This window comes from Eschscholzia californica, unplaced genomic scaffold (assembly GCF_041429995.1).
Source record: "Eschscholzia californica isolate CP2 unplaced genomic scaffold, dmEscCali1.0.p SCAF_2, whole genome shotgun sequence".
NCBI classification, from domain to species: Eukaryota; Viridiplantae; Streptophyta; class Magnoliopsida; order Ranunculales; family Papaveraceae; genus Eschscholzia; species Eschscholzia californica.
Window position 1 is genome coordinate 14,864,008 of NW_028238309.1, and position 11,251 is coordinate 14,875,258.

General features: G+C 35.7%; 1 protein-coding gene across 2 annotated transcripts; it reads left to right on the forward strand.

The window, feature by feature from the left end:
• The first annotated feature begins 208 nt into the window (after positions 1–208).
• On the forward strand, positions 209–3,754 carry LOC147556444 (classical AGP protein). 2 transcript variants are annotated; one of them, XM_086664348.1, is made up of 6 exons: positions 209–523; positions 662–784; positions 1,772–1,883; positions 2,988–3,059; positions 3,151–3,374; positions 3,493–3,754. In XM_086664348.1, the coding sequence occupies exons 2-6, from the start codon at positions 675–677 to the stop codon at positions 3,599–3,601; spliced, it is 627 nt and encodes a 208-aa protein (XP_086520474.1). In that variant the 5' UTR covers positions 209–523; positions 662–674; the 3' UTR covers positions 3,602–3,754. The 2 variants fall into 2 exon arrangements, with proteins under 2 accessions (XP_086520474.1, XP_086520475.1); XM_086664349.1 differs by having other exon boundaries at positions 303–523; positions 670–784.
• The last annotated feature ends 7,497 nt before the right edge of the window (positions 3,755–11,251 follow it).

Sequence of the window (11,251 nt, forward strand, 5' to 3'; positions counted from 1 at the left end):
TTACACGTGCTGCTCAAGTCAATTCGTTGACATCTTGATTTGGTCAAAACTGACTAGTTATTATTAAACATTTACAAAATTGACACCCTACTACATTGTTGAGGACGCTTGAAATCGGTGGACTCAAACCAAATTTGTGAACAAAAATTTAGTTCTAGTCCATCGATTTAACGGTGCCTTTAACCAGCGACAATCAAATTAGATTTACAGAGTCGAACCGGTGTTGGAGGCGCCAAAAACACTTGAGACCGCCTATACAACAACTTCCCATGTAAAATTGACTACTGTCGCGTGGTCTGACCGTTCGAGACGAGTCGGTGTTGGTTCTTTCCAGCTTCCTTTTGGATCTCACCCTTCTAGTTTCAACCCTCAGTTTCTCCCTCTTTCTAGAACGCATAAAGGACGACGATATAGACTCCTGGTCCGTACCGGTTTTATTCTTCTTTGCCGTTTATTGAAATCTAACCTAACGTTCTCTCTCTCTCTTCAAGAATCACACAGACCTTCATCGTTTGATTATTAGGTATGCCTCAATTTTTAGTTTCTCACTGATTTGACTCATTTAAAAAATTTATCTTTTGCCTTTTTCTTTTAATAGATTCAGAAGATTATAAATCAAATCCGATACTATCTTTTTTATTGGAATTGTTTTCTATCCCAGAACTACAGACCTGATGGCTCTGAACCCTCAGCTTTTTCCGACCGGGATGCCTGTCCCTTTTAACGGCGAGATGTTTGTCTTTGCAAGAGATGGTGTCGAGTTTGAGATCGACAAGATCCCTGGGTGAGTTTAGTTAATAATTTCCTCCCTTGGTTTTTGCTTGTCTATATATAATTCATCTTCTGCTTGGATTTAGTTCATTAGTTCGTTTCAAATTAGATCATCAAGTATTTTTATTTTTTTTTGTTGATTGATGTCTTCTTAAATCGGTTTTATTGTCGGGTGCTTTAAAATTGTTGTTGCCAAGGAATGAAGTTTCCTTTTAGGTGGGAATTTCGGTTTCCGTGGGCATGGAAATTGAAATATTTATTTCAGTCATTGAGACCGAAATATTTCGAAATTTGTTTCTTTGACAAAGCATTGCTAATAAGATAAACTTAGTTAAATTTAGGTTTTGGTGGAAATTTCTGTAGGCATGGAAATCGAAATATTTGGGTCATTTCGAATTTTAATTCCTTGCTTGTTGATGGTGTTTGGAGTTGGGGAATCATATATTCCTCCCCCCATGTTGGAATTGTACAATGATCTTTGCCTATTTTCCAACATCTCTGTTGTTCCTTTTTCGCTATACTTAGAATCCCATTCTATTTGAAATATTTTAATTACATTATCGAGCTTGAGTTTTAATTCAACGAGGAACTTGTCCATGCTATATTAGACAATGATATGGAATTTGAGAAGAATTGATCATAGTTTTCTTTTGTTTTTTTAATTCTTTTTTTGCACCCATCCATGCCTCCTTTCTATTTAGCCGTTTGATTGTGAGTATTGGTGTTTATTCATTTAAATGACTTTGTTTTATAAGACACAATTTGTTACTATAAAATGATTGATATTAACTAACCTTCAAAATAAATGATGTGTTCCGTGTAAGAGGACATACTTTTCAGTGGGAAAATCTTGGATAATTATACCATGATCTGTCATATGAAATATGAATAGTTAGTTTAGGGTCTCTTTGATGACCAAATTATGTTTTATTTTAGTTGAACACCAAAAATTTGGTATTACAAACTGGTTAACCGATGTGTATGTCTGTACTCTTATCAGAACTCATGGTGGCAATGTCAAAGCAAAGGGGACAATCTACATGTCAAACGTGCGCATGGTTTTTGTTGCAAATAAAGCTGTTGGGAGCTTTGTGGCTTTCGATATGCCCCTGGTACACAACTTCTTCTGTGCTAGTTGCCACTCCTTCGTAGACCATTTAGTGAAAATTCATGATTTGCTACACATTTAACCCTAATAACCATTGCTTGTTTCGGGCTAAACTAAAAACGTTTCTGATTTTAATAATGACTGTTGTTTGCTTTCTTAAAAAAATTGATTGTGTTTTTATTTAGATTTTTCTAAAGTGGTTATTATTTTAGAAGACAAGTCCGGGATCCTATTTCAAATGGGTTTATTTAGGATTGGATTTAGTATCCTTTCCTTTAGGATTTGTTAAGATAAGTTTCTTTTCGTTTTAGTTTACTTCTGCTACAAGTATTAGGAGCAAGAATGTGCTTAGAGAAGTCATGATGTCATTTTTTTTGGTTCTCAAATGATTGTACACCATTGTTGAAGCTTGCGGCAAAGAATATACGTCAAGTTAGTACAAAGCAGGTTTATTTGATTTAAAATCGTTGACAGAAGTTTGAACGTGTTTACAATCGTTGAAAATGACTAACAATAGGTAGACTTCAGATGAATTCTTCAAACAAATGACTAAACGTAAAGGAAAGCTTAAATTGATCCTGAAATAATACTCAATGTCTGCTGTAAAGATAACTAACAACTTCGTTTTCTCTCCCTCTAATGCCAAAAATATAAGCAACTCAAATGAAGTCCAGCCTACGCTCTTTGAAGGATTGACCTGCTCTTTTTATTGCCTATGGCTTTCCTGAACATTCCAACTCCTAGTTTTTGTAGAATAAGTGTATTGCAAAAAATTACCTCAACAAATCCTAAAGAAATATTAGGAAGTCATCTTTTCAAAGTTATTCCGGCTGGCCCTTGAGGGTTTCTCAGCTCACATCAGGCATATCTGATGCTGAAAGTTTATCTCTACCAGTTGTTTTTGTAATTTCTCATCACATGTCTGAAACTTGTAGTTTGCATAGATTGCAAATATTCAAATAAGTTATTTTCCTGTTTCATTTATCTTATGCGATTGCTAATCTCATGATTACTCATAACTATGCATCAGGTTTGAGATACTAATTTATTTTTTATTGATGTTAACTACTGACTGATCCATTTGCCATTTTCCCTTCTTCAACCATAGCTATATGTGCGTGATGAGAAGTTTAATCAACCAATTTTCTACTGCAACAACATCTCAGGTCACGTAGAGCCTGTAAGTATTCGAGTTCACTTAGATAGCTTGCAGTTTTTATATTCCTTTCAGGAAATTCAGTATCCTGACGTTAATCGGGTGAATATCACAGGTAGTGCCAGAAGATCAACACAGAGCTCTGTACTCAACTCACTCCTTCAAGATCATATTCAAGGAAGGGGGTTGCGGAACCTTTGTCCCTCTGTTTTTTAACTTAATTGCTTCTGTCAGACAATACTCTCAACAATCCGCACATTTTGCTTCTTCTCCTTCGGCACCACGGGTGGACCCACTTCAAGCAGCCCAAACTCCTGTTGATGAGATGATGCGAAGCGCGTAAGTTTAATAAAACCAACTCGTAATCATTTACTACAAAATTTCAAGTTAGAAACACAATATGGCCCATGCTTCGATCAAAATAGGCTAATCTCTCCTCTCTTTTCTTGTGGTACAGGTATGTCGATCCTAACGATCCGACTAGAATTTTCTTGCAGCAGCCTGCACAAGACTCGCAGCTCAGGCGACGAACCTACCAATCGCAGCAGGCCGAACATTCCATATAATTTATATCCCGTGTTTATGGTTTGTGTATACTAGTAAAAATAAACTTATGTCTATAGTTCTCCTACTAGTACTGAATTGTTATCAGCAACTACTTTGAAAACCCTAAAGATACACAATAAATGGAGCCAGGACTTTCATGTGTGCTTGAACTATTTTTGGTTTTGTTTCTTGCTAACCCATTAGTGGCGGGAAGCGGCTGCCGATCTTCAACCTTCCAAAGAGTCCATGGGCTTGTGTAGTCCAGCAGAGCAACCTGGCCCAGTAGTATCTAAGCCGTACCCTAAGGTCGAAAAACAGTATGTGTGTGCACTTTGATTACAGTAACTATTATGAGCACATAGAGCAGGTTGTTGGTATTGTAATAGACATAACAAATCTGGCAATAAATACATGGGAGTACTTGTATTCAAGAGCCTCAAATATACAGGGTTGAGAAGTGAAATTTATCAACCACTTGTAAAGGAAGTTAGGAGAATAAAATTTGATTCTATTGAGAGAGATAGTTAGGTTAGGTAGGTGTCTTTCAAGTAATAACTGCGATATGTCTCATATGAGGTAGCAGCTTCTACCCTTCCCCACCACCTACTGCATCTTTCTCTCTCTCTAGTACAATAATTCCGATGCTGTGCTCAGCCCTTAAATTTGACAAACTAGCTTGTGTTGCCCTCTATGCTTGGCCCATATTGTTTGGCCCTTTCTTAAGTATTATATATATTAGTTTATGGTTGTACTCTTGCTTTCTACTTCCTGGCCTTCTTTCAGTTTCATCCTTTTCTTTTTGTCTCTCTTCTTTCGTTGATTGAGGACTTGTATAAGTGGAGGTTCTCATTCGGGAGAGGGTCTATGCGAGGGCGTTGTCGGACCCATTCTTTAATGTGAAACAATTTGCCACATTCTTTATCTCTTTCGCATATCTTGAAAGGGGTTTCACCTCGTCATTCATGCAGTTTGGAGAGAGATTGACGGAGGTAAGCTGAGGGGTCGGGTCCTTCTGTAATGGATGAAAATAGAAGTGGATTTATGGTTGTCGGACCTCCTACTGGTGAATTGGTGAAGGTCCTTAACGGAGGATAGAAGAAGATAGACAAAAAAGAAGAAGAAAGAGACAAAGATGATGGGGAAAGGATCAAAGGGAAAATATGAAATGAAAGATGTAAATTATTGGTTATAGGGCCAAACTATTTGTCACCAAATGAGGGATTCATGATTCCAACCAAATTTCACTTTTCATAGGAATCCTACTTAGAAATCCTGCAACCAAACACGCCATAAATAAATTGAATAGTCCAGTGGAGTCCAATGTAGATTTAGAAGAATACCTTAAAGTTAATGGTGTGTTTGGTTGTAGGATTCCCATCAAAAGTGGGATTTGGTAAGAATCATGAATCCTTGGTCTGTTTGGCTACCAAGAATCCTAGGACTCTTGAATCCTAAGGATTCCTAATTCCAAAATTTGTATTGGACCAAAATCTCACCCTACCTCCTGGAATTTGTAAGGATTTTGAATTAATAAACTTAAATAAACAAAAAAAATATTTCTTTATACAAAATAATTATTTTAAAAATATTAATTTTTTTCAAAACTCATTTTTTCACCAAAAATCAGTCTTTTTATAGAAAATCATTTGTTTTTTTCAAAATCATTTTTTCTCCGAAAATCATTTTTTTCCTAAAAATCATTTTTTCCTCGCAAATCATTTTTTTCTTCAAAAAATCGTTTTTCTCCCAAAATTGTTTTTTTCGCAACATCCAGTTTTTTCGACAACCATCTTTTTCCCGAAAACTGATTCTTCCCGAATTATTTTTTTCTCGAGATCCGATTTTTTCCAGAAAACATATTTTTCTTTGAAAACAGTTTTTCCTCCAAACACGTTTTTTAAAGAAAAATCGACTCGAAAAAAATCAGTTTTCGAGGGTAAAAATGTTTTTTGTAAAAAAAAATTGTTCACAAAAAAGTTAAAGAAAAACGGTTCTTGAAAAAAATTTACGAAGAAAACGGAGAGTTCTCGAATGAAACGATATTTGAAAAAACGAGTTTCGAAAACAAGGTTGATTCAATATTTTTTTTAAAAAGAACTTTTGAAAATACTCAAATAATAATAAATCATAGGGTTCCTATTAGTTGCTAAACAAACCAAAAAATGTTACTTGGATTCATGAATCCGCGGATTCATGATTCCGCCATCCAAACACACCATAAGTTTAGTGTTTCAAACACAAATAGATGGCGATTTGGAGATGATGAAGAGAATGTGAAGGTACATAGTGGTGATGTTTTAGTGGTGGTTATGATGAAGAGGGGATGATTGATTTTGAAGAAGAAGAAGATGCTGGTGGCAAGTGGTGGTCCACCGAGGTCGCTGGAGGTGGTAGTTGTTTGTGGTTGTGGAGATGAAGAAAAAGAAAAATTTTGTTACGTGACTCAATTAGGTTTTGAAAAATGTTAGTGTGCAAAAGATCTTGACTTAATTTATGACAGGCCGAATCACTCAAGTAAAAGAACGATCTAGATCGTAGACAAATTTTGAATTTTTTTGTCTTTTAGTGGATGTACTCAGTATGTCATAAATTAAATCAAAATTCTTTGTTCACGTAGTGTTCCCAGACATTATTTCTACAAAAAACATCCGTTTATATAGGATTCACGTTTTCTCTTTAAGAACCATGCACACAAGATTTTTTTTCTTCTCATTGATATTAAGCTCACTCTAAATGCTGGAATCAATTTTTACAGTCAGCTTTTCTTTAAATTGGTTTTACCACATCATCCACAAGCGGCACGAAATGCTCGAGCTCGAGTGCTCGACTAGACTTTCGACCAAGCTTTCTCGACTAGACTTCCCGCCAAATTAAAACTTCAATTATGGTGTAATTGAGCACATTGGAAGTAATTATCCCACAAAGAGGCACACAATGGGATTTTTGGCAGATGTTGAAGAAAACAGGTGAGAATGTTAAATGTATTAGGGGAGAGACCTCAAACATTATGGAAGTTATAAACCTCATGGCACATACAAAAGGCATTCTCTAAGTTGGACTTCATCAAGCCACCGATGGTGATGTGAATTACTGAATTAGGGACCACACAACCAGCTCTTATTATCTCCATGTCTTTCTCTATCTCCTCTTTTTTTTTTTTTTGTTCTTTTTTCATTATTATTTTATTAATTTCTTAGTTTAATTCCAATTTATATTTCTAGAAGCTTATCAGATTTTGAGAATTAGTAACCCTATAAATAAGGATTTGGGTTTAGTTTTAGTACCCTCGAGTTAAGAGAAATTCTCTGTGAGACCGAGTCTCGATGGACACCCCTCTTAAGTCCATGAGGTCCTGAGATCGAGTCTCGGTAGAAGCAGTTTGCTATTAAGATTTATCTAATGTAATTTAGGCTATAAATAAAGTAATTAATGTAATGAATTTGTCGGGCTTTAGACTTCTTTCATGTTGTTGGGTTTTAGGCCTCTTTCATTCATGGTTTAAATCAGGCGGTTATCGAGCTTATCACATCTTCACGATGTATCAATGCCTTGTAACAACGTAAATCTTTGTCGAATTCTCAAAAAAAAAAAAAAAGATCTATATTGACAATATCTCTTGCTCGTGTTTATCATTTAAAAAATTATTACAACAAGAAGATCTCACAATAGAAACATAGATAAGTGTAATCAGGGAGATTTTCGAGTTTGATGTACCGAAAAATTTCTGCTTTCCATTAATCATGTGTTTTCTTTTGCCATCTAACAACTAAAACTGTCATAATTATTATTTTTTCCAGAACCATCTGTAAAGATATTATAAACAAAAAAATTTAATAGTTGAGCGATTATTTCTGTGTTTAGGATACAATGATAATGTTTTGTTTGATACACCGACGAAATTTTGACTGGCGAATGTAGACACACATGATTTTAAAAAAATGAAAGAGGATTTCCTTCTCTAAATCATGCATATCGAGTACATAAAACGGGAGTCGGCTAAGAAATATATCACGCAAGAGTTCCACCGTTGAAATATTATAAAGCTATCTCAAACTCCTAGAGAGTACCTAAGCCCTAAACCAAGTCAACTCAAGTCTTGGCCAGGCTGGTTTTGGTCCCACTATAACCATCCTGAAGAAGCAGTCAGTGACTTCATATGTTTGTGGATGCCAAACAATAAAAGCCCTTCAAGGGTCTTTTGTAGGTAAACCAATAGTACACTGTTAGAAAGGTTGCTATCAATGTGGTTGTGGTATTCCATCTCTACTCTTTAATAATCCTACGGTTGTCATCTATTCTAGTAACAATCCCATCATCCATACGTAGGGACGGGCGACGTCATCTCAGCAATACTATCGATATCTTAATACTATTATTAGCACGCTATAAACGAAAAATGATGTTGATGTCTCATATTTGATTAGCTCAATATTCTTATGTAGAATTCAACAAATTCATCTGCTTCTAAATGCATGAATCCATCAATCTTAGGTTGACTAAAACTCAACAATGTCTCCAATTGAGAGAAATTGTTTTTTTTTTCGATGAAGGGAAATCACATTAAAACAAAGCATCTATTACAAGCCAACTAGAAATCAGAAAAGAAAGAAGCAACATCATTCCATGTTTTCTTATACCCATGAGATCGCCCCCATTTTGCTAATGCATCAGCATAGCTATTAGCATTTCTAGACGCATGAGAAAATATAATTTCCGAAAATTTATCTTTGATGTTCTTGATCTGTTGTATGATACTCTGAGATTGTCATTGAATACATCCTTCCTCACCGTTGATAGCTTGAATAATTGACTTAAATAATTGAAATTGTTGAATCATTATTGATTGAATTGCATGAAAATAATTGGTAGAAGAGCCCTATTATTATGGCCTTAATAGAAGTTTCCTAATATGAAACAACTTCAAAATAAATGAACTTATAAAAGAAATAGGTCGAAAGAAATTCTCGATATTAATAAAAAGAATCATAAATATTTTGAAGGCTTAAAAGATGGAATTTGGTTCCAGACGCTAACAATCTTTGACGAAGAAGAATTCGCACATGCAAATTGCGCACAATTCTAGCTAACATTGAAATTACTTTGTCCTTTTGGTATTTTTCTTAGCTACATCGATGAAGTTTATAAAATTCTCCGCCAACATGGCAACACCTCTATAAGCAAAGTATCATCTCATAAGGAGAATGTCATATCTTAACGTCATTTTGAAGTGCAAGTAGTTTTGTTGATGCAAAAAGTAACCAACTTACTTTCTATCTAAAATTATTGTTTTTAATGGGCCAACTCTGTAGTATGGGTGTTCATTTAGTATCCAAACCGACCGATCCAAACAGATTTCAACGGTTTGGATACCGATTCAATAGTATTCCGGATTGGTTCGGATGTTAAAATGGCAAAACCGAGTGGTTTGGATCGGTTTATGGATTTGGTTGACGGATAACCGAACAAACCGAACCAAACCATTTATTGTTATTTTTTTTATATATTATATATATAAATGTAAATGATAGGAATGATGAACGGTTGAGATTTAATAGTTAAGTTAATTCCATGTTTGTTAATATCATAGCTTAATGCATGTGTAACAGAAGTAAATGGCGTGGAGAGTTGTCGCTTAATTTAATAGTTACGTTAGTTCCACGTTTTTAAGTGGAAAGTGCGAAATTTTATATATGGTAAAATATCACAGGTGGTTAGGTTATCCAACCGATCCATACCGTTCATGCATGGTTCGGATCGGTAACCGAACCAAACCATGAACGGATTGGTTCGGATTTAGATTTGAAAAAACCGAACCCTTCGGTTTGGACTTTGGATTGGCCGAAAAAGTCGGTTATCCAACCGATGTTCACCCCTACTCTGTAGGGGTCTTTGAGCAAGCACATTGAACACTTTATCGTAACTTCTTCTATTTCTTAATTATATCTTTAGGGAATTTAAACGACACACCAGAAAAGTTACAACATAAACTCAGCAGAGGTGCCAAGTGTAAAACAAAAAACAGAAAAAACTAGAACAAATAAAAGTAACACTTTGCAGATGGGAAAACAGTAGATACTTAATATGCTTTTTTCCGCTTGAAGAAAAAACTGGAAAAACTAACTAGATACATATCATATTTATAGTCATAAAACTAACAATAAACTCCTAAAAAGCTACAACAACTTAGACTACTTTCATAATAATTCTGTAACTAATACTTCATGACTTGACTGCTACTAAAAACTAGGAAATCAGTTATTTGACTGGGTAAACAGGAACTTTAATACATAGATGCACTAATTTTTAACACTCCCCCTTAGTGCATCCTTCCGATCAAGAACTCCAAGAGCTGCTCTGAGATGTTCGAACTTAAGCTTTACCAAAGTCTTTGTAAATATATCTGCAACTTGATCAGTCGTAGAGACTCTTATTAGCTTAATTTCTTGGTCCAATACTTTCTCTCGAATGTAGTGGTGACGAACTTCAATATGCTTCGTCCGAGCATGAAAAAATAGATTGGAGGCAAGCTTAACATCACTTTCATTATCGCATTTGATTTTGACAACATAATCTAGTTTGCATAATTGAATGATATAGTCCTTCGGCCTGAAGGAAGATGTCCTTTTGAAGGAGTGTCCTTCACCAAGATGGCGATGCTTGTAATTTGGCGAATAGGATGACGATGACCTTATCCGCAAGATCATCTAGTCCGGTCCAATTAGAAATCGTAATGCTTAGCTAGAAGCCGCTTACGATCGTCGGATCACTTCAGTAATCCGCGGGTAACATAGACAGGATCCTACAACGGGTTACACATAAGAGTGGTGGTTTGAACGGAGAGAATAAATTAGTGAGGGCTTGAATATAGATGGATATGATCCAGACTAATAGTGCCAAATAGAAAGAAAATAACCGAGCTCGAAAGGAAAGCCCAGAAAGGCTTAAAAGGAAGTCTTGGGCAGGGTAGATCAAGCCCACTTATGGATTGATCTAACCGGCCATAACAAGGGAGTGGGCTGCCAAGGCCAATCGCATTAGTGGGCTACTCTCGCCGGCCACATCTAAGGAAACCTTAGCTGGGAAATCCCTTCCCATCTGGGATCTCCAATCAGAAGGGTTTCTGATAGTTATCTTTTCTGTGGTCCAGATTAAATCTAAATTAGAATGGAATTTCTATTAGGGTTTATCTATATATGGACCAGTTAGAAAAACAGAAAAAGTGTGGAATTTTCTCAAGAAAAATCATCTCACTCTGACATCTTAGAGAGAGAGGATTTTAGAGAGAAAAGCTCTCAGTTCTTTCTAACTAGTCAAGAAGAAGGAGTTCTTCACCTCAACCTTCATCAAGGTCCTAGCTGACTTAAAGAGAGGGAGTTCAAGTCAACCTACTCGGTGTCTAAAGTAGACGAGATACTCTTTTGAAGCTCTTAATCTTCCGAAAATGTGACGGAATCGAATTTGAGGGAAAGCAAATAAGGTATTATTCTTTCCATGTTTAGTTCATTATTAATTCATGCCTGTGATCCTGGAAACTAGTGTTAAACATATAGATGTTTGAGATTCCGCTAACAACACTAGGTATAGCCAAAATCCAACAAGAACATGTCTTCTATTAACCTCTTCAAACACATACACTCTTGTGCAGCCATAGTTGCTGCCACATATTCAGC